General features: G+C 51.7%; 1 protein-coding gene across 1 annotated transcript in view; it reads right to left on the bottom strand.

The window, feature by feature from the left end:
• U2AF1 (U2 small nuclear RNA auxiliary factor 1) overlaps positions 1 to 23696 on the bottom strand; it is a 43142-nt gene that overhangs the window by 6860 nt on the left and 12586 nt on the right. Inside the window, exons 4-5 of the mRNA XM_068266328.1 lie at positions 13739 to 13788; positions 666 to 764 (exon numbers count right to left, since the gene is read on the bottom strand). Of these exons, the coding sequence (XP_068122429.1) occupies positions 666 to 764; positions 13739 to 13788 (149 nt within the window). The remainder of the gene's footprint in view (positions 1 to 665; positions 765 to 13738; positions 13789 to 23696) is intronic.

Below are 23696 nucleotides of genomic sequence, written 5' to 3'. Positions count from 1 at the left end.
ACGCCAGTACCCCAACCCTTCCTGCCCCGAATGCCAGTACCCCAACCCTTCCTGCACTAGTACCCCACCTCCTCCTGTACTGAACGACAGTACCCCACCTCTGCCTGCACCGAACACCAGTACCCCAACCCTTCCTGCACCAACCGCCAGTACCCCAACCCTTCCAGCACCGCACACCAGTACCCCAACCCTTCCAGCACTGAGTGGCAGCACCCCACCCCTCCTGCACCGAACAGTACTCAAACCCCTCCTGCACCGAACACCAGAACCCCACCCCCTCCTGCACCAAACACCAGTACCCCACCTCCTCTACCGAGCGCCAATACCCCACCCCCTCCTGCACCGAACACCAATACCCCACCCCCAACTGCACCAAACACCAGTACCCCACCCCCTCCTGCACCGAACACCAGTACCCCACCCCCTCCTGCACCGAACACTAGTACCCTAAACCCTCCTGCACCGAACACTAGTACCCCGCCCCCTCCTGCACTGAGCGCCAGTACCCCACCCCTCCTGCACTGAGCGCCAGTACCCCACCCCCTTACCTCACACCCACTCCTCAGCCTCCTCTCCCGCCCCCCCCCCACCCCCGCCTTCTCTTCAGGCACACGCCCTCCCTAATATTGCAATCTGCTTTTAGGGCTCATCAGTGTAACACTCACCTTCACATATACATTTCCTACAAGATGATCCCCCAGATTATCACAGACGTTCATCTCCTCCACCTCTCCGTATTTCTCCTCCATCTCTGTGAAAACTTCCTGTGAACACAAAGGCATCGTTCTAGAACAAGTAACATACCCAAGAGAACATGTCACATGACCGTGTGCCCGCATATATATATATATATATATATATATATATATATATATATATATATATATATATATATATATATATATATATATATATATATATATATATATATATATATACACATACATATATACACACACACACACACACACACACACACACAACATATATACATGTAACATACCATGCACAGTACACCCCAGAGAACATATGTCACATGACCGTGTGCCTGCTGTGCCCGCCCCTTATATACACCAATTCCTTCCAAACCTCGACAGCTGTACTGAGCCAGTAATCATGCCCGCCCCCATTCATCCCATCTGAGCCGGTATCTGTGCCGTATCCCCCATTCATTCCATCTGAGCCGGTATCTGTGCCGTATCCCCCATTCATCCCATCTGAGCCGGTATCTGTGCTGTATCCCCCATTCATCCCATCTGAGCCGGTATCTGTGCTGTATCCCCCATTCATTCCATCTGAGCCGGTATCTGTGCTGTATCCCCCCATTCATTCCATCTGAGCCGGTATCTGTGCCGTATCCCCCATTTATTCCATCTGAGCCGGTATCTGTGCTGTATCCCCCATTCATTCCATCTGAGCCGGTATCTATGCTGTATCCCCCATTCATTCCATCTGAGCCGGTATCTGTGCTGTATCCCCCATTCATTCCATCTGAGCCGGTATCTGTGCTGTATCCCCCATTCATTCCATCTGAGCCGGTATCTGTGCCGTATCCCCCATTCATTCCATCTGAGCCGGTATCTGTGCTGTATGCCCCATTCATCCCATCTGAGCCGGTATCTGTGCTGTATGCCCCATTCATCCCATCTGAGCCGGTATCTGTGCTGTATCCCCCATTCATTCCATCTGAGCCGGTATCTGTGCTGTATCCCCCATTCATTCCATCTGAGCCGGTATCTGTGCTGTATCCCCCATTCATTCCATCTGAGCCGGTATCTGTGCTGTATCCCCCATTCATCCCATCTGAGCCGGTATCTGTGCTGTATCCCCCATTCATTCCATCTGAGCCGGTATCTGTGCTGTATGCCCCATTCATCCCATCTGAGCCGGTATCTGTGCTGTATCCCCCATTCATTCCATCTGAGCCGGTATCTGTGCTGTATCCCCCATTCATTCCATCTGAGCCGGTATCTGTGCTGTATCCCCCATTCATTCCATCTGAGCCGGTATCTGTGCTGTATCCCCCATTCATTCCATCTGAGCCGGTATCTGTGCTGTATGCCCCATTCATCCCATCTAAGCCGGTATCTGTGCCGTATCCCCCATTCATTCCATCTGAGCCGGTATCTGTGCTGTATCCCCCATTCATTCCATCTGAGCCGGTATCTGTGCCGTATCCCCCATTCATTCCATCTGAGCCGGTATCTGTGCCGTATCCCCCATTCATTCCATCTGAGCCGGTATCTGTGCTGTATCCCCCATTCATTCCATCTGAGCCGGTATCCGTGCCGTATCCCCCATTCATTCCATCTGAGCCGGTATCTGTGCTGTATCCCCCATTCATTCCATCTGAGCCGGTATCTATGCCGTATCCCCCATTCATTCCATCTGAGCCGGTATCTGTGCTGTATCCCCCATTCATTCCATCTGAGCCGGTATCCGTGCCGTATCCCTCATTCATTCCATCTGAGCCGGTATCTGTGCCGTATCCCCCATTCATCCCATCTGAGCCGGTATCTGTGCTGTATCCCCCATTCATCCCATCTGAGCCGGTATCTGTGCTGTATCCCCCATTCATCCCATCTGAGCCGGTATCTGTGCTGTATCCCCCATTCATTATTAATAATTGTATTTATAAAGCACCAACATATTACACAGCTCTGGACAATAACTAGGGATACATACAGTGTAATAAGGGGTGACAGACAGAGAGGTAGCACAAGGTATACAACATAGCACAAGGTTATACATGTAATCAGGGTATAAAATGCGTTTTACAGAGACCCGACAAAACAAGTCCATGAGAAGGGTGTCATTGCTGGGGTAGTAAAATTAAGAAGGACACACTAAGGGAGGCGGAGGCTCTGCCAAAGGCTTACAATCTAAAGGGTGGGGGAGGGACACATAAGGTAGGACTGTGGAAAAGGTGGTTGACAGAGAGAGTGTGGTAGATGTGGGGTAGGTCATTTTAAATGTGTTTTGAAGGCTTGCTTGTAGGTGTTGAAGGAAGGAGCGAGTCTGAGGGGGAGTGGAAGGGAGTTCCACAGGGTGGGAGCAGCTTTTGAGAAGTCTTGTAAGCATGCATGGGAATGAGAGTGGGGAGATCAGGCGGAGATCACTGGAGGACCAGAGGGGGGGCGGGCAGGTATATATCTGTGGATGAGCTCAGAGATGTAGGTTGGGCAGGTCTTGTGCACAGATTTGTAGGCGGAGATCACTGGAGGACCGGAGGGGGCGGGCAGGTATATATCTGTTGGCGAGCTCAGAGATGTAGGTTGGGCAGGTCTTGGGCACAGATTTGTAGGCGGAGATCATTGGAGGACGGAGGGGTGGGCAGGTATATATCTGTTGGCGAGCTCAGAGATGTTGGTTGGGCAGGTCTTGTGCACAGATTTGTAGGCGGAGATCGCTGGAGGACCGGAGGGGGCGGGCAGGTATATATCTGTGGATGAGCTCAGAGATGTAGGTTGGGCAGGTCTTGGGCACAGATTTGTAGGCGGAGATCACTGGAGGACGGAGGGGGCGGGCAGGTATATATATCTGTGGAGGAGCTCAGAGATGTAGGTTGGGCAGGTCTTGTGCACAGATTTGTAGGCCGAGATCACAGTAGGATCGGAGGGGGCGGGCAGGTATATATCTGTGGATGAGCTCAGAGATGTAGGTTGGGCAGGTCTTGGGCACAGATTTGTAGGCGGAGATCACTGGAGGACCGGAGGGGGCGGGCAGGTATATAAATCGGTTGGTGAGCTCAGAGATGTAGGTTGGGCAAGTCTTGGGCACAGATTTGTAGGCGGAGATCATTGGAGGACCGGAGGGGGCGGGCAGGTATATATCTGTGGACGAGCTCAGAGATGTAGGTTGGGCAGGTCTTGTGCACAGATTTGTAGGCGGAGATCATTGAAGGACGGAGGGGGCGGGCAGGTATATATCTGTTGGAGAGCTCAGAGATGTAGGTTGGGCAGGTCTTGTGCAAAGATTTGTAGGCGGAGATCGTAGGAGGACAGGAGGGGGCGGGCAGGTATATATCTGTGGAGGAGCTCAGAGATGTAGGTTGGGCAGGTCTTGTGCACAGATTTGTAGGCGGAGATCACTGGAGGACCGGAGGGGGCGGGCCAGGTATATATCTGTGGAGGAGCTCAGAGATGTAGGTTGGGCAGGTCTTGTGCACAGATTTGTAGGCGGAGATCACTGCAGGACCAGAGGGGGCGGGCAGGTATATATCTGTGGAGGAGCTCAGAGATGTAGGTTGGGCAGGTCTTGTGCACAGATTTGTAGGCGGAGATCGTTGGAGGACCGGAGGAGCCGGGCAGGTATATATCTGTGGAGGAGCTCAGAGATGTAGGTTGGGCAGGTCTTGGGCACAGATTTGTAGGCGGAGATCGTTGGAGGACCGGAGGAGCCGGGCAGGTATATATCTGTGGAGGAGCTCAGAGATGTAGGTTGGGCAGGTCTTGGGCACAGATTTGTAGGCGGAGATCATTGGAGGACGGAGGGGTGGGCAGGTATATATCTGTTGGAGAGCTCAGAGATGTAGGTTGGGCAGGTCTTGTGCACAGATTTGTAGGCGGAGATCATTGGAGGACCGGAGGGGTGGGCAGGTATATATCTGTTGGAGAGCTCAGAGATGTAGGTTGGGCAGGTCTTGGGCACAGATTTGTAGGCGGAGATCGTAGGAGGACAGGAGGGGGCGGGCAGGTATATATCTGTGGAGGAGCTCAGAGATGTAGGTTGGGCAGGTCTTGGGCACAGATTTGTAGGCGGAGATCATTGGAGGACGGAGGGGGGGACAGGTATATATCTGTTGGCGAGCTCAGAGATGTAGGTTGGGCAGGTCTTGGGCACAGATTTGTAGGCGGAGATCATTGGAGGACGGAGGGGGCGGGCAGGTATATATCTGTGGAGGAGCTCAGAGATGTAGGTTGGGCAGGTCTTGTGCACAGATTTGTAGGCGGAGATCGCTGGAGGACCGGAGGAGCCGGGCAGGTATATATCTGTTGGAGAGCTCAGAGATGTAGGTTGGGCAGGTCTTGGGCACAGATTTGTAGGCGGAGATCGCTGGAGGACCGGAGGAGCCGGGCAGGTATATATCTGTTGGAGAGCTCAGAGATGTAGGTTGGGCAGGTCTTGGGCACAGATTTGTAGGCGGAGATCATTGGAGGACGGAGGGGGAGGGCAGGTATATATCTGTGGAGGAGCTCAGAGATGTAGGTTGGGCAGGTCTTGGGCACAGATTTGTAGGCGGAGATCACTGGAGGACCAGAGGGGGATGGCAGGTATATATCTGTTGGCGAGCTCAGAGATGTAGGTTGGGCAGGTCTTGTGCAAAGATTTGTAGGCGGAGATCGTAGGAGGACAGGAGGGGGCGGGCAGGTCTTGTGCACAGATTTGTAGGCGGAGATCGTTGGAGGACCGGAGGAGCCGGGCAGGTATATATCTGTTGGTGAGCTCAGAGATGTAGGTTGGGCAGGTCTTGGGCACAGATTTGTAGGCCAGGCACAATCTTGAAGCTGATCCTGAAACAGGGAACCAGTGTCGGGCTTCGCAGAGGGGAGAAGGGGAAGCAGAGTGGTGGGACAGAGGGAGGAGTCTAGCTGCTGCATTCATGACTTATTAAAGGGGTGCAATGTGTTTGAAGGGGAGGCCAGATAGTAGGGCATTGCAGTAGTCAAGGCGGGAGATGATGAGGGCATGGATGAGAAGCTTGGTTGTGTCCGCGGTCAGAAAGGGGCGGATTTTGGAGAGGTTGCGAAGGTGGAAGTTGCATTCATTCTATCTTACATAGTTACATAGTTATTTTGGTTGAAAAAAAGACATACGTCCATCGAGTTCAATCAGTACAAAGTACAACACCAGCCTGCTCCCTCACATATCCCTGTTGATCCAGAGGAAGGCGAAAAACCCTTACAAGGCATGGTCCAATTAGCCCCAAAAGGGAAAAATTCCTTCCCGACTCCAGATGGCAATCAGATAAAATCCCTGGATCAACATCATTAGGCATAACCTAGTAATTGTAGCCACGGATGTCTTTCAACGCAAGGAAAGCATCTAAGCCCCCTTTAAATGCAGGTATAGAGTTTGCCATAACGACTTCCTGTGGCAATGCATTCCACATCTTAATCACTTACTGTAAAGAACCCTTTCCTAAATAAATGGCTAAACCGTTTTTCCTCCATGCGCAGATCATGTCCTCTAGTCCTTAGAGAAGGCCTAGGGACAAAAGCTTGTATTTGTGCCATTTCCCCATTTATACACACAAATGCACTTGCTTAAAGGGAAACTGAAGTGAGAGGGATATGGAGGCTGCCATATGTATTTACTGTTAAACAATACCAGTTGCCGGGTGGCCGTGCTGGTCTATTTGGCTGCAGTAGTATCTGAATCACACCAGAATAAAGCATGCAGCTAATCTTGTCAGATCTGAGAATGTCAGAAACACCTGATCTGCTGCATGCTTGTTCAGGGGCTATGGCTAAAAGTATTAGAGGCAGAGGATCAGCAGGGCTGCCAGGCAACTGGCATTGTTTAAAAGGAAATAAATACGGCAGCCTATATATTACTCTCACGTCAGATGTCCTTTAAAATCAAAAGGATTACCAGGTACTTTTCCGTTAGCTGGGGCAACCTCTAGGTGGCGATAATTACTATTCCCCCTCCAGGCCGACATGGATAGTAGGGAAAGATGCAACTCTGCTGGAGTTTTATCGCCACCTAGAGGATGTGCACGGCTAACGGAAAAGAACCGATTAACACTAAATCTCGACACTAAACTGCCACTAGATGGCAGCAAAGCACCACCAGGACCAATTCCAGCTTCGGTTCCTAATAATAATGGCAGTATTAAATTGACCTGTGCAAAGATAGGACCTGCGCCAAAGTCCCCAAAAAATGTCCACGGTATTTAACAGCCGATGCTGTGAAATCTACAGAATGTCCAGTGTTCAATACTACTTCAATATTTGCTGCTGCGCCCTCCATAGGCATTGTAGGTGGTCTTGTGTGATCGGCTTTCATCTGTCTGGAAGCACAAGTATGTGTATTGCGCCCAGAGGCAGCGGTTTACAATTTTACGCTGTGGAAGTTTTTATGTTTTATTGAGATTTGCAGTTGGATTAAAAAGCCCAAAGAGGTTAGGAAGTTTCAAAGGTTGTGGTCTGGCCTGTTTGGTTGTTACAGCAAAGCACATTATCCACCTATAGGTAGAGGTGGGCTACATCTGGTGAGCAGGGCTGTGGAGTCGGAGTAATTTTGGGTGCCTGGAGTCGGGAAAAAAATGCACCGACTCCGACTCCTAATGAATTTGTAACTGTAATTAAAATAGAAAATATGATAAAATGTTCTATTTCTCAGATAATAGTCATTAAAAAGAATGTATATATACAGTAATAGTTGTGCTTAGTCCACAAAAATGAAATAAACCAATCAAAATTAGTTACTTGTGCTGCTTCAATAAAGCAGTCCCCGTATTTTTAAGGTCAGATATACATATCTGATTGTAACTGTATATATGATGCGTACACAGGAATCTCTTATATATACTAAATAACATCTATGCTGTAAGTATAAAGCCTGATGTGTAGCTGTGTCACTAATAGAGATGGTCAATGAGATGGAAATAATTCTGCATTGATGCTGATTTATGCAAATGTATGCACTCCCTTTGCTGATGAAATCAAATAATTTGATATGTTGTTAAAATTTGGTTTGGTGACTACAAATTAAAGGGTACCTGAGATGGATGAAAAGTAAAGCTTTATACATACCTGGGGCTTCCTCCAGCCCCCTTCAGGCTAATCAGTCCCTCGCTGTCCTCCACCACCCAGATCTTCTGCTATGAGTCCTGGTAATTCAGCCAGTCAGCGCTGTCCGGCCGCATGCCGCTCCCACAGCCAGGAACATTCTGCACCTGCGCAATAGTGCTGCACAGGTGTAGTATACTCCTGGCGGCGGAGTGTGTGCATGCGCACTGCGCCCGACTGGCTCAAGTACCTGGACTCATAGCAGAAGATCCAGGTGGTGGAGGAGGACAACGAGGGACTGATTATCCTGAAGGCGGCTGGAGGAAGCCCCAGGTATGTATAAAACTTTCATTTCATCTGTCTCAGGTTTACTTTGTTACACAGTAGTACTATACTCTACATATGCACTCCCCACAGGGCTGCAGGGAATCCACTGAGAATGTTGTGCACATTGAACACAGAGGTGTTGTCTGTCACCCATAAACCTTGCTCAGATTGTGCGTGAAGAATGTGTAATAGAGGAAGAATCTCCTCATTCCCCTGCAGAGTACCTGCACATCACTCTTACATGTACCCACAGTTACATTGCCTAGGGCCTGATCCATGTTCAGATTGTGCATGAAGAATGTGTAATAGAGGAAGAATCTCCTCATTCCCCCGCAGAGTACCTGCACATCACTCTTACATGTACCCACAGTTACATTGCCTAGGGCCTGATCCATGTTCAGATTGTGCATGAAGAATGTGTAATAGAGGAAGAATCTCCTCATTCCCCTGGAGAGTACCTGCACATCACTCTTACATGTACCCACAGTCACATTGCCTAGGGCCTGATCCATGTTCAGATTGTGCATGAAGAATGTGTAATAGAGGAAGAATCTCCTCATTCCCCTGCAGAGTACCTGCACATCACTCTTACATGTACCCACAGTTACATTGTCTAGGGCCTGATAGATGTTCTTTGTTCCGGTTTGTACATTTTACAAGTACTCTTACTAAGGACTAGTTTTAGTCTAAAGGGAATAAATATAGTAGTCTACATATCCTTCTCACTTCAGTTGTCTTGTAAAATTCCTAAGCGTTGGCAGTTAAGAGACGAATTTCACGTTACATACTGTTAATTAACAAAATTGTAATATGCAAATTAGAGGAGTCGGAGGAATCCTAAACTGAGGAGTCAGAGTCTGATTCGGTGGATTTTTGGACCGACTCCACAGCCCTGGTGGGCTAGATCTGGTGAGCATATTGTGTGGGGTGTTTGGTATTCTGGTGACACAGAGTGAGAGGACTTGCACACCAAGGGCACCGGTCATTTATTAGGTCATCCAATATCAGCAGTACTACCCTATTCACAGGACAGTCAGGGGACAACAGAGAGATCTGATAGAACGGACCCCTCTGAGAGCGGAGGTGGTCTGTATGTGGTGAGCAGCTAGACATTGGGGGTCAGGTGGCAATATATATCACACACACCTGGGTGTATCACTGAACGTTATTACCCTATGTGGAGATTTGTAGGTTTTATCCTAGATATGCATGGAGAGCGCAGCAGCAAATATTGAAAAAAATACAACCTATGCTAGAAAAATTATGTCCGTATGTAAATCCGCTGCTTGACATAGTACTGTGCAGAAAGGAGGCAATAAAAACTGAACAGGATGGTCGTTAGTCCTTCCAATTGGTTCAGGTGCTAGCAGCAAGAGAACGCAGATTGTGCAGACAGGACAAGAAGCCAGTGGAGAATGCTTGTAGCTCATGCAGTCAGCCCGGGTGTTAGTGAAGGCCTTAGAAGCCAATAGCTGCAGGCTGGAGCCTTATATAGCAGCAAGAGAACGCAGATTGTGCAGACAGGACAAGAAGCCAGTGGAGATGCTTGTAGCTCATGCAGTCAGCCCGGGTGTTAGTGAAGGCGTTACAAGCCAATAGCTGCAGGCTGGAGCCTTATATAGCAGCAAGAGAACGCAGATTGTGCAGACAGGACAAGAAGCCAGCAGAGAATGCTTGCAGCTCATGCAGTCAGCCCGGGTGTTAGTGAAGGCCTTAGAAGCCAATAGCTGCAGGCTGGAGCCTTATATAGCAGCAGAGTCACCACCTCTGCATACATCTTCCTTACCTCGCTTTACCACTCAGTTGTACAGGCAGGACATGGAGGCTGCCATCCCAGTGCGAGGCTTTTCTAGGCCTCAGCGGCCATTAGTGATGGTCCAGTAGATGCAAATAATGGAGTTGATGCAAATGTATGCAGATTGACCAATAGACCAAGCAAATCCTGCTGAGGTTTTTTGCATCTACTTGACCATCACTAGCATCCATCACATAAAACTGCAGTATAGATGCTCGCGTGGTGGACACACGTGCTGGCCAGTGATGTAAAGACCCCTCCCACCTACGCGCTTCACGCCTCCTGGGCGTTTCCCCTCTATTGTCACTTCACCTTTCACCAGACTCCTCCTCCCCATCACACAGCAGCGGCCAGTTGCCATGGCGATCTAACAAAACTAAGATCAAGCAGCAGGAAATCTCCATCTAGTGGTGGGAGTTTGGATTGTTTTACACCCTAAGAAAGCTCATCCATTGGTTTTCCATGCACACAGAGCTGATAAAGTCTCAAGTTACATGGACATTATCATCTAAGCAAGCAAATCAGAAGTGACACGACGCTCCATAAATGACACCACACTTCACATTTTATACCCGCTAGTAATTTATGCACAAATAAAACAGGAAACAAGAGGATAGGTGAAGTAACCACCGATATGCTTGTAGCCAAAGATATGCTTCTAAATCCAACTCCCTATGGAGGCCATGCGGACACAGCGTGTTAAAGAGAACCCGAGGTGTGTTTGAAGAATGTTATCTGCATACAGAGGCTGGATCTGCCTATACAGCCCAGCCTCTGTTGCTATCCCAAACCCCACTAAGGTCCCCCTGCACTCTGCAATCCCTCATAAATCACAGCCACGCTGTGAGGCTGTGTTTACATCTGTAGTGTCAGTCTCAGCTGCTCCCCCGCCTCCTGCATAGCTCCGGTCCCTGCCCCCGTCCCTTCCCTCCAATCAGCAGGGAGGGGACCGGAGTTCTGCAAGAGGTGGGGAGAGCAGCAGACTGACACTATAGAGAAAAACACAGCCCGCTGAGACACGCTGTGTGTGTGCCGCTGTGTGTGTGTGTGTGTGTGTGCCGCTGTGTGTGTGTGTGTGTGCCGCTGTGTGTGTGTGTGTGCCGCTGTGTGTGTGTGTGTGCCGCTGTGTGTGTGTGTGTGTGTGTGTGTGTGCCGCTGTGTGTGTGTGTGTGTGTGTGTGTGTGTGCGTGTGCCGCTGTGTGTGTGTGTGTGCCGCTGTGTGTGTGTGTGTGTGTGTGTGTGTGTGTGTGCCGCTGTGTGTGTGTGTGTGTGCCGCTGTGTGTGTGTGTGTGTGTGCCGCTGTGTGTGTGTGTGTGTGTGCCGCTGTGTGTGTGTGTGTGTGCCGCTGTGTGTGTGTGTCGACAGCACAACTGTGATTTATGAGGGATTGCAGAGTGCAGAGGGACCTTAGGGGGGTTTGGGATAGCAACAGAGGCTGGGCTGTATAGGCAGATCCAGCCTCTGTATGCAGATAACATTCTTCAAACCCACCTCGGGTTCTCTTTAAGCTTGTATATTCACATGGCCTCCTTACAACAAATCATCAAAAATCTGTCCTCACCGACACATGGCCCCAATTCTGGCAGCTATGTGAGGTAGTTATTTTTTTGTAGGTAAAATACCTCATGAGGTATATTCCCCTTTTTTTTAGCAATTCTGAAAGATTTTTCTCCATACATGAGATAAATGCATGAAGTGAGGTAAAACATGAGGTATTTCAGTGGTAAGCATGCAGTAAATAAATAATACTACTCTTTAATTGTCTTCCATAAGTTAGGATAGTTTTTGGATTATTTTTTTTTAAGGGGAGGGGGGGGGGGTGCTAATAGTATTTATGTAGCAACCTATAAAAAGTATATTTATAGGTATCCCTTATAAAGAAAAAAAAATCCAGTAAATATTTGGAGTTTTATTTCTACCATTCTTTTCTATTACACAGCCTGAATAGGAACTCCACTAAAACCGCAAGATGCACACAAAGTGACTTTACCTCCAGGAACCGGCAGGTCTTACACTGACCGGTAAATTATGTGCTAACATGCCCCCTCATTTCCATGAGAATAGCTATTTTCAGTAAAATTAAACGCAAATGACCTTAGGAATTACCTCACAATTTACCTCATGAGGTAAAACATGACTAAAACGTACCAGAATTGCTGAATGTCATTACCTCATGAGGTAAATTACTGTACATGCGGTCATTTGTTTGATAATCCTCCCAGAATTGAGGCCTTCTATATATCCCTTTCCCCGAGGTGTCAGATCTCCCCCATGGAACTCCTGGTAGCCAAATAGCTTTTCTCATCTCCCTCTTCTGTCTTTCATCATTCTTTTTGTTTTCCCACATACTTTAGTTTACAAGGGCGTCCAATCACGTAAATTACCCTGGTTGATTGACAATTTATAAACGATCTATTTTATCTTCCGCACCATCACTAACATGGTTATTATTAGTTCAGTCAATAAACGGACAGCGTGGCCACTTACCACATCGATAGGTGCCACTGGGAATAGGTTTATCAAGCCAAGTAGTGTTATCCCTCTGACATTCTGAATGGACCGGTCTGTCTCTAAGGTTAGATGCCCGCTTGGCTGTTAATAAAGGTCTGGGGACGACTAGATTAAGAATTTCAGGGGAAGCCGTGTTCTGGGCCAAGATCTTGTGAAATTCTTCCCAATAGGAACCCTATTTTGACACCAGTCTTATTGATACCAGCCTCCTGATCACATCTGTCCTATTTGCACTTTTATCAGATTTTTTTTTACCAATAATAAATCCTTTCGATCCGGACCCGTAAGCCCAATCTACACGATACGATTCCTTGTGCGATCCGATTACGATCCCATTAAATCCGACATGTCGATTCAATTCGATTTGCCATTATTTTGCAATGGCAAATCAAATCCCAATCGGACATGTCAGATTTAATTGAATCGTACAAAAAATCGTATGGTGTAGATTGGGCTTAATGCTAGGTACACACCATACAATTTCCTGTTAGATTTTCCTGCCAGATAATTTCCAACATGTCGGAAATTATCTAACCATTTATCTGCCTAGCAATTAAAGGGGCACTATGGTTAAATTCTTTGTTTTTAAGTCACTGTAATATTTGTAGGTGTATGTAGAGCATAGTAGGTTACATGTAATGAGGCAGGTGACTTTTTTTTTTACACTGACATACTGCTTGATTACTTTTAGAGTCACATCGGCAGATTTAGCTTACCGCCGCGACTCAGGGCAATCCATTTAGTTGTAGGAGGCATCTGTACCTGCTGAGTTATTTGTCGTTACTGGTTACCCCTGTGTGCTGCGCTGTATGGATTGTTCCTAATCTCAACCGCACAATCTGCAAGTTACACAAATCCCCCATCCGCCGTAAAGAGCAGAATTTCATCTGCTGCGCACACTGGACTACATCATCCCTCCTCGGTGGGACGCAACTGCCGTGTGAGGAGGAACGCAGCGTCACTGGTGACGCTGCGCAGCAAGGACCGGCAGTGGGTTAAAAATACTTTGAAAAAAAAACACAATTGGGCAATAAACAGCAGGACACAGCTACAGCGCTTGTGTCCGCTTTATCCAGCCGCCGGCGCCGCTACACTAGGAACTTCAAACAGCGAAGGCTGGTAACCATAGAAACGGACAACAATAGGTGTCCGTTTCATTGCCAGCTTCGCTACAGGGGTCCTTGCTGCGCAGCGTTCCTCCTCACACAGTACACAATACATACAGGGCGCCCTTCTCTGGGTTTTACTTCTGTCCTGTGCAATGTTTTCCTTTGAAGGTTATTATGCTGTTGCTTATCTTTTAGAGCTGTGAGGAATTTCTGAGTTCAGGTCTTCCTTTTAATAAATAAGAAACAGGTGGTGTGCTTACCTCAAAAAACTCGTCATAATGTTCCTGCATCTCCACATCACTCACAGCACCTGTCAGAAAATAGCAGATCATCAGATACAGCAGCAGAAAGACTAGGGAGCAGGAGATAAGAACACTGACCGGAGCACGGGAGAGAGGGCGGCACACGGAGCACGGGAGAGAGGGCGGCACACGGAGCACGGGAGAGAGGGCGGCACACGGAGCACGGGAGAGAGGGCGGCACACGGAGCACGGGAGAGAGGGCGGCACACGGAGCACGGGAGAGAGGGCGGCACACGGAGCACGGGAGAGAGGGCGGCACACGGAGCACGGGAGAGAGGGCGGCACACGGAGCACGGGAGAGAGGGCGGCACACGGAGCACGGGAGAGAGGGCGGCACACGGAGCACGGGAGAGAGGGCGGCACACGGAGCACGGGAGAGAGGGCGGCACAAGAAGCACGGGAGAGAGGGAGGCACAGAGAGCATGGGAGAGAGGGCGGCACAAGAAGCACGGGAGAGAGGGCGGCACAAGAAGCATGGGAGAGAGGGAGGCACACGGAGCACGGGAGAGAGGGCGGCACACGGAGCACGGGAGAGAGGGCGGCACAAGAAGCATGGGAGAGAGGGAGGCACACGGAGCACGGGAGAGAGGGCGGCACACGGAGCACGGGAGAGAGGGCGGCACACGGAGCACGGGAGAGAGGGCGGCACACGGAGCACGGGAGAGAGGGCGGCACACGGAGCACGGGAGAGAGGGCGGCACACGGAGCACGGGAGAGAGGGCGGCACACGGAGCACGGGAGAGAGGGCGGCACACGGAGCACGGGAGAGAGGGCGGCACACGGAGCACGGGAGAGAGGGCGGCACACGGAGCACGGGAGAGAGGGCGGCACACGGAGCACGGGAGAGAGGGCGGCACACGGAGCACGGGAGAGAGGGCGGCACACGGAGCACGGGAGAGAGGGAGGCACACAGAGCACGGGAGAGAGGGCGGCACACAGAGCACGGGAGAGAGGGCGGCACACGGAGCACGGGAGAGAGGGCGGCACACGGAGCACGGGAGAGAGGGCGGCACACGGAGCACGGGAGAGAGGGCGGCACAGAGAGCATGGGAGAGAGGGCGGCACAAGAAGCATGGGAGAGAGGGCGGCACAGAGAGCATGGGAGAGAGGGCGGCACAGAGAGCATGGGAGAGAGGGAGGCACAAGAAGCATGGGAGAGAGGGAGGCACAAGAAGCATGGGAGAGAGGGCGGCACACAGAGCATGGGAGAGAGGGCGGCACACAGAGCACGGGAGAGAGGGAGGCACAAGAAGCATGGGAGAGAGGGCGGCACAAGAAGCATGGGAGAGAGGGCGGCACAAGAAGCATGGGAGAGAGGGCGGCACAAGAAGCATGGGAGAGAGGGCGGCACAAGAAGCATGGGAGAGAGGGCGGCACAGAGAGCATGGGAGAGAGGGAGGCACAAGAAGCACGGGAGAGAGGGAGGCACAAGAAGCATGGGAGAGAGGGCGGCACAAGAAGCATGGGAGAGAGGGCGGGACAAGAAGCATGGGAGAGAGGGCGGCACAGAGAGCATGGGAGAGAGGGCGGCACAAGAAGCATGGGAGAGAGGGCGGCACACAGAGCACGGGAGAGAGGGAGGCACAAGAAGCATGGGAGAGAGGGCGGCACAAGAAGCATGGGAGAGAGGGCGGCACAAGAAGCATGGGAGAGAGGGCGGCACAAGAAGCACGGGAGAGAGGGCGGCACAGAGAGCATGGGAGAGAGGGAGGCACAAGAAGCATGGGAGAGAGGGCGGCACAAGAAGCACGGGAGAGAGGGCGGCACAGAGAGCATGGGAGAGAGGGAGGCACAAGAAGCATGGGAGAGAGGGCGGCACAAGAAGCATGGGAGAGAGGGCGGCACAAGAAGCACGGGAGAGAGGGCGGCACACAGAGCACGGGAGAGAGGGCGGCACACAGAGCACGGGAGAGAGGGCGGCACACAGAGCACGGGAGAGAGGGCGGCACACAGAGCACGGGAGAGAGGGCGGCACAGAGAGCACGGGAGAGAGGGCGGCACAAGAAGCATGGGAGAGAGGGCGGCACACAGAGCACGGGAGAGAGGGCGGCACACAGAGCACGGGAGAGAGGGCGGCACACAGAGCACGGGAGAGAGGGCGGCACACAGAGCACGGGAGAGAGGGAGGCACAAGAAGCATGGGAGAGAGGGCGGCACAAGAAGCACGGGAGAGAGGGCGGCACAAGAAGCACGGGAGAGAGGGCGGCACAAGAAGCACGGGAGAGAGGGCGGCACAAGAAGCACGGGAGAGAGGGCGGCACAAGGATAGAGCATGGGAGAGAGGGAGGCACAAGAAGCATGGGAGAGAGGGCGGCACAAGAAGCATGGGAGAGAGGGCGGCACAGAGAGCATGGGAGAGAGGGCGGCACAGAGAGCATGGGAGAGAGGGCGGCACACAGAGCACGGGAGAGAGGGCGGCACACAGAGCACGGGAGAGAGGGCGGCACACAGAGCACGGGAGAGAGGGTGGCACACAGAGCACGGGAGAGAGGGCGGCACACAGAGCACGGGAGAGAGGGCGGCACAAGAAGCATGGGAGAGAGGGCGGCACAAGAAGCATGGGAGAGAGGGCGGCACACAGAGCACGGGAGAGAGGGCGGCACACAGAGCACGGGAGAGAGGGCGGCACACAGAGCACGGGAGAGAGGGCGGCACAGAGAGCACGGGAGAGAGGGAGGCACAAGAAGCATGGGAGAGAGGGCGGCACAAGAAGCACGGGAGAGAGGGCGGCACAAGAAGCATGGGAGAGAGGGAGGCACAGAGAGCACGGGAGAGAGGGCGGCACAAGAAGCATGGGAGAGAGGGCGGCACAAGAAGCACGGGAGAGAGGGCGGCACAGAGAGCATGGGAGAGAGGGCGGCACAAGAAGCACGGGAGAGAGGGCGGCACAAGAAGCATGGGAGAGAGGGAGGCACAAGAAGCATGGGAGAGAGGGCGGCACAGAGAGCATGGGAGAGAGGGCGGGAGAGAGGGCGGCACAGAGAGCATGGGAGAGAGGGCGGCACAGAGAGCATGGGAGAGAGGGCGGCACAGAGAGCACGGGAGAGAGGGAGGCACAAGAAGCATGGGAGAGAGGGAGGCACAAGAAGCATGGGAGAGAGGGCGGCACAGAGAGCATGGGAGAGAGGGCGGGAGAGAGGGCGGCACAGAGAGCATGGGAGAGAGGGCGGCACAGAGAGCATGGGAGAGAGGGCGGCACAGAGAGCACGGGAGAGAGGGAGGCACAAGAAGCATGGGAGAGAGGGCGGCACAAGAAGCACGGGAGAGAGGGCGGCACAGAGAGCATGGGAGAGAGGGCGGCACAAGAAGCACGGGAGAGAGGGCGGCACAAGAAGCATGGGAGAGAGGGAGGCACAAGAAGCATGGGAGAGAGGGCGGCACAGAGAGCATGGGAGAGAGGGCGGGAGAGAGGGCGGCACAGAGAGCATGGGAGAGAGGGCGGCACAGAGAGCATGGGAGAGAGGGCGGCACAGAGAGCACGGGAGAGAGGGAGGCACAAGAAGCATGGGAGAGAGGGAGGCACAAGAAGTATGGGAGAGAGGGAGGCACAAGAAGTATGGGAGAGAGGGAGGCACAAGAAGTATGGGAGAGAGGGAGGCACAAGAAGCATGGGAGAGAGGGCGGCACAAGAAGCATGGGAGAGAGGGCGGCACAGAGAGCATGGGAGAGAGGGCGGCACAAGAAGCATGGGAGAGAGGGCGGCACAGAGAGCATGGGAGAGAGGGAGGCACAAGGATAGAGCATGGGAGAGAGGGCGGCACACAGAGCACGGGAGAGAGGGCGGCACACAGAGCACGGGAGAGAGGGCGGCACACAGAGCACGGGAGAGAGGGCGGCACACAGAGCACGGGAGAGAGGGCGGCACACAGAGCACGGGAGAGAGGGCGGCACACAGAGCACGGGAGAGAGGGCGGCACACAGAGCACGGGAGAGAGGGCGGCACACAGAGCACGGGAGAGAGGGCGGCACACAGAGCACGGGAGAGAGGGCGGCACACAGAGCACGGGAGAGAGGGCGGCACACAGAGCACGGGAGAGAGGGCGGCACACAGAGCACGGGAGAGAGGGCGGCACACAGAGCACGGGAGAGAGGGCGGCACAGAGAGCATGGGAGAGAGGGCGGCACAAGAAGCACGGGAGAGAGGGCGGCACAAGAAGCACGGGAGAGAGGGCGGCACAAGAAGCACGGGAGAGAGGGCGGCACAAGAAGCACGGGAGAGGGCGGCACAGAGAGCATGGGAGAGAGGGCGGCACAAGAAGCACGGGAGAGAGGGCGGCACAGAGAGCATGGGAGAGAGGGCGGCACAGAGAGCATGGGAGAGAGGGCGGCACACAGAGCATGGGAGAGAGGGCGGCACAGAGAGCATGGGAGAGAGGGCGGCACACAGAGCATGGGAGAGAGGGAGGCACAGAGAGCATGGGAGAGAGGGCGGCACACAGAGCACGGGAGAGAGGGTGGCACACAGAGCACGGGAGAGAGGGCGGCACACAGAGCACGGGAGAGAGGGCGGCACAAGAAGCACGGGAGAGGGCGGCACAGAGAGCATGGGAGAGAGGGCGGCACAAGAAGCATGGGAGAGAGGGCGGCACAGAGAGCATGGGAGAGAGGGAGGCACAAGAAGCATGGGAGAGAGGGCGGCACAAGAAGCACGGGAGAGAGGGCGGCACAAGAAGCACGGGAGAGAGGGCGGCACAAGAAGCACGGGAGAGAGGGCGGCACAAGAAGCACAGGAGAGAGGGCGGCACAAGAAGCACGGGAGAGAGGGCGGCACAAGAAGCACGGGAGAGAGGGCGGCACAAGGATAGAGCATGGGAGAGAGGGAGGCACAAGAAGCATGGGAGAGAGGGCGGCACAAGAAGCATGGGAGAGAGGGCGGCACAGAGAGCATGGGAGAGAGGGCGGCACAGAGAGCATGGGAGAGAGGGCGGCACAGAGAGCACGGGAGAGAGGGAGGCACAAGAAGCATGGGAGAGAGGGCGGCACAAGAAGCATGGGAGAGAGGGCGGCACAAGAAGCACGGGAGAGAGGGCGGCACAAGAAGCACGGGAGAGAGGGCGGCACAGAGAGCATGGGAGAGAGGGCGGCACAAGAAGCACGGGAGAGAGGGCGGCACAAGAAGCACGGGAGAGAGGGAGGCACAAGAAGCATGGGAGAGAGGGCGGCACAAGGATAGAGCATGGGAGAGAGGGAGGCACAAGAAGCATGGGAGAGAGGGCGGCACACAGAGCATGGGAGAGAGGGAGGCACAAGAAGCATGGGAGAGAGGGAGGCACAAGAAGCATGGGAGAGAGGGAGGCACAAGAAGCACGGGAGAGAGGGCGGCACACAGAGCACGGGAGAGAGGGCGGCACACAGAGCACGGGAGAGAGGGCGGCACACAGAGCACGGGAGAGAGGGCGGCACACAGAGCACGGGAGAGAGGGCGGCACACAGAGCACGGGAGAGAGGGCGGCACAAGAAGCACGGAAGAGAGGGCGGCACAAGAAGCATGGGAGAGAGGGCGGCACAAGAAGCACGGGAGAGAGGGCGGCACAAGAAGCACGGGAGAGAGGGCGGCACAGAGAGCACGGGAGAGAGGGCGGCACAAGAAGCATGGGAGAGAGGGCGGCACAAGAAGCATGGGAGAGAGGGCGGCACAAGAAGCATGGGAGAGAGGGCGGCACAAGAAGCATGGGAGAGAGGGCGGCACACAGAGCACGGGAGAGAGGGCGGCACACAGAGCACGGGAGAGAGGGCGGCACACAGAGCACGGGAGAGAGGGCGGCACAGAGAGCATGGGAGAGAGGGCGGCACACAGAGCACGGGAGAGAGGGCGGCACAAGAAGCATGGGAGAGAGGGCGGCACACAGAGCACGGGAGAGAGGGCGGCACACAGAGCACGGGAGAGAGGGCGGCACACAGAGCACGGGAGAGAGGGCGGCACACAGAGCACGGGAGAGAGGGCGGCACACAGAGCACGGGAGAGAGGGCGGCACACAGAGCACGGGAGAGAGGGCGGCACACAGAGCACGGGAGAGAGGGCGGCACACAGAGCACGGGAGAGAGGGCGGCACACAGAGCACGGGAGAGAGGGCGGCACACAGAGCACGGGAGAGAGGGCGGCACAAGAAGCATGGGAGAGAGGGCGGCACAAGAAGCATGGGAGAGAGGGAGGCACAAGGATAGAGCATGGGAGAGAGGGCGGCACAAGAAGCATGGGAGAGAGGGCGGGACACTTTAACCAGCACACTATCCAACCACAAAGACAGAGCATGGCGGGGGGGGGGGGGGGGGGATGACGACACAAAGAGCATTATTATTATTATGTATTTATATGGTGCAGACATATTCCGCAGCGCTGTACAGAGTATATATTGTCTTGTCAGTTAAAGTGAACCTGAACTCTTGCAAAGGAGAGAAGGAAAACAGAGAAATGCACCCTGTATGTAGAGAGTTTAGCCTGTCTAATTCCCCTCATCTGTGACTAATCACAAGTTGTAATTTGATCTCTCCCCGTGTCAGCTGACTGCTATGGCAGATAACATCCTGTGCTTTCAAATGAGCTTAAAAACATGTCTGCTTCCATGAAAGCAGGAATTAGAAACAGTGCAGATTTCTATCAGCTGTAAGGGCTGCTGCACACCCGAGCGGTTCTGGAGCGGCTTCTTAAATGCTTGCAGGGGAAACGACTTGGCTAATGTTAGTGAATGGGATGGTGCACACCAGAGCGGCTCGTTTGTTTCCGGAAACGCAAACTCCCGGGCTGCAGCATTCTGTGGATCTGTGAGGCGTTTCTGCCTCAATGTAAAGTATAGGGAAAAAGGCAAAACGCTCTGAAAAACGCTAGATCAGAGCCGTTTTCCAGGCGTTTTTCTTACAGAAGCTGTTCAGTAACAGCTTTTACTGTAACAATATATGACATCTGCTACACAAAAACGCTCAAAAACCGCCAGGCAAGTGTAGAAAACCTCTCTAACCATGCCTAGAATCGCTCTGTCATCTGCTTCAAAAACCTCTAGCGTTTTGCGGATCTGCTAGAGGCTTTTGGTGTGTACTGGGCCTAATAAAGAAATGTTTTTCTGAAAAGGTTATTATGCTGTTGCTTACCTTACATACTCACGTATAAGCCTAATTTTTCAGCACAAAAAATGTGCTGTAAAGTGACCCCCCTCGGCTTATATATGAGTCAGTGGAGCAGAACGGATGGTGGAGCAGGTTGTGTTACTGGCAGAGGAGTGTAAGGATTGTGCACTAGTGATCCTGCATTTGCTAGCTGGCCCCCTGCTGTCTCCGTTCCCCCATCCCCTGCAACATGGTGTGCAGAGTGCGCTGCCTGTCTCTCCTGGCTTGTGGAGCCTCTATCATGCCATCTAGTGCTGTCTTCAGACACGACTGTATCTTCCTTGGGGCACATCTGGCTATGGGGAGATGACTTGTACTGGGGGCACATCTGGCTACTGGGGGGGGGGGGGGGGGGTTATCCTGGGGAGAGGGCTTGTGTGTGAGTCAATCACTTTTTCCTGGTTTCTGGGGGAAAAGTGGGTACCCCCGCTGATATGCAGGTCAGCTTATATGCTAGTATATATGGAATCTTTGAGGCCTTGTTCACATAAAATCGCTATCGCAAGAGCTAAGCGACTAATAGAGCACTTTTCAAATCGCTTTTCCCGGCGCTTTTGCTCAACGATTAATTTGGACACTTCTTGATGTCAGTCAGGAAGCAAACTTATGGCTGGAGATTAATAAATACAATGTATTTATTCATTATAGCGCTCGGGAAATCACAATTCAAATCGCCTTTTCAAGCGCTTTGCGATTTCCCGATACTTTCTATTGAACACAAACCCTCAGAAAATGGTACAGGAGCCGTGTTTGCCATTCAATAGAGAGCAGAGCGCTCAGATATGAACACTCCCATAGGAAATCATTGCACAAGTGCTTTACAGCGATTTCCAAATCCGCCAGCGCTTGCAAAATATCTGTAAACACTCATAGTGTGAACAAGACCTTAGAGCAGAGAGGAAGTTCTGAGTTCAGATCCGCTGAGTGCATATTAGAGGAGCTGACAATCTAATCCTTACCATAGTTATATGTCTATGTATGTATGGTGTAGTGTATGTATCAGAGGAGCTCACACTCTAATCCTTACCATAGTTATATGTCTATGTATGTATGGTGTAGTGTATGTATCAGAGGAGCTGACAATCTAATCCTTACCATAGTTATATGTCTATGTATGTATGGTGGAGTGTATGTATCAGAGGAGCTCACACTCTAATCCTTACCATAGTTATGTCTATGTATGTATGGTGTAGTGTATGTATCAGAGGAGCTCACGATCTAGTCCCTACCATAGTCATATGTCTATGTATGTATGGTGTAGTGCATGTATCAGAGGAGCTAGCACTCTAATCCCTACCATAGTTATATGTCTATGTATGTATGGTGTAGTGTATGTATCAGAGGAGCTCACACTCTAATCCTTACCATAGTTATGTCTATGTATGTATGGTGTAGTGTATGTATCAGAGGAGCTCACGATCTAATCGTTACCATAGTCATATGTCTATGTATGTATGTATGGTGTAGTGTATGTATCAGAGGAGCTCACACTCTAATCCTTACCATAGTTATATGTCTATGTATGTATGGTGTAGTGTATGTATCAGAGGAGCTCACAATCTAATCCCTACCATAGTTATATGTCTATGTATGTATGGTGTAGTGTATGTATCAGAGGAGCTCACACTCTAATTCCTACCATAGTCCTATGTCTATGTATGTATGGTGTAGTGTATGTATCAGAGGAGCTCACACTCTAATCCCTACCATAGTCATATGTCTATGTATGTATGGTGTAGTGTATGTATCAGAGGAGCTCACACTCTAATCCTTACCATAGTTATATGTCTATGTATGTATGGTGTAGTGTATGTATCAGAGGAGCTCACAATCTAATCCCTACCATAGTTATATGTCTATGTATGTATGGTGTAGTGTATGTATCAGAGGAGCTCACACTCTAATTCCTACCATAGTCCTATGTCTATGTATGTATGGTGTAGTGTATGTATCAGAGGAGCTCACACTCTAATCCCTACCATAGTCATATGTCTATGTATGTATGGTGTAGTGTATGTATCAGAGGAGCTCACACTCTAATCCTACCATAGTCATATGTCTATGTATGTATGGTGTAGTGTATGTATCAGAGGAGCTCACACTCTAATCCCTACCATAGTCATATGTCTATGTATGTATGGTGTAGTGTATGTATCAGAGGAGCTCACACTCTAATCCTTACCATAGTTATATGTCTATGTATGTATCGTGTAGTGTATGTATCAGAGGAGCTCACACTCTAATCCTTACCATAGTCATATGTCTATGTATGTATCGTGTAGTGTATGTATCAGAGGAGCTCACACTCTAATCCTTACCATAGTTATGTCTATGTATGTATGGTGTAGTGTATGTATCAGAGGAGCTCACTATCTAATCGTTACCATAGTCCTATGTCTATGTATGTATGGTGTAGTGTATGTATCAGAGGAGCTCACACTCTAATCCCTACCATAGTTATATGTCTATGTATGTATGGTGTAGTGTATGTATCAGAGGAGCTCACACTCTAATCCCTACCATAGTTATATGTCTATGTATGTATGGTGTAGTGTATGTATCAGAGGAGCTCACACTCTAATCCTTACCATAGTTATATGTCTATGTATGTATGGTGTAGTGTATGTATCAGAGGAGCTCACACTCTAATCCCTACCATAGTTATATGTCTATGTATGTATGGTGTAGTGTACGTATCAGAGGAGCTCACACTCTAATCCTTACCATAGTTATATGTCTATGTATGTATGGTGTAGTGTATGTATCAGAGGAGCTCACAATCTAATCCTTACCATAGTTATATGTCTATGTATGT

The sequence above is a fragment of the Hyperolius riggenbachi genome, chromosome 2 (genome assembly GCF_040937935.1).
Source record: "Hyperolius riggenbachi isolate aHypRig1 chromosome 2, aHypRig1.pri, whole genome shotgun sequence".
Lineage (NCBI taxonomy): Eukaryota > Metazoa > Chordata > Amphibia > Anura > Hyperoliidae > Hyperolius > Hyperolius riggenbachi.
Note: the sequence above shows the minus strand (reverse complement) of the source record. Positions and strands in the feature narration are given on the sequence as shown.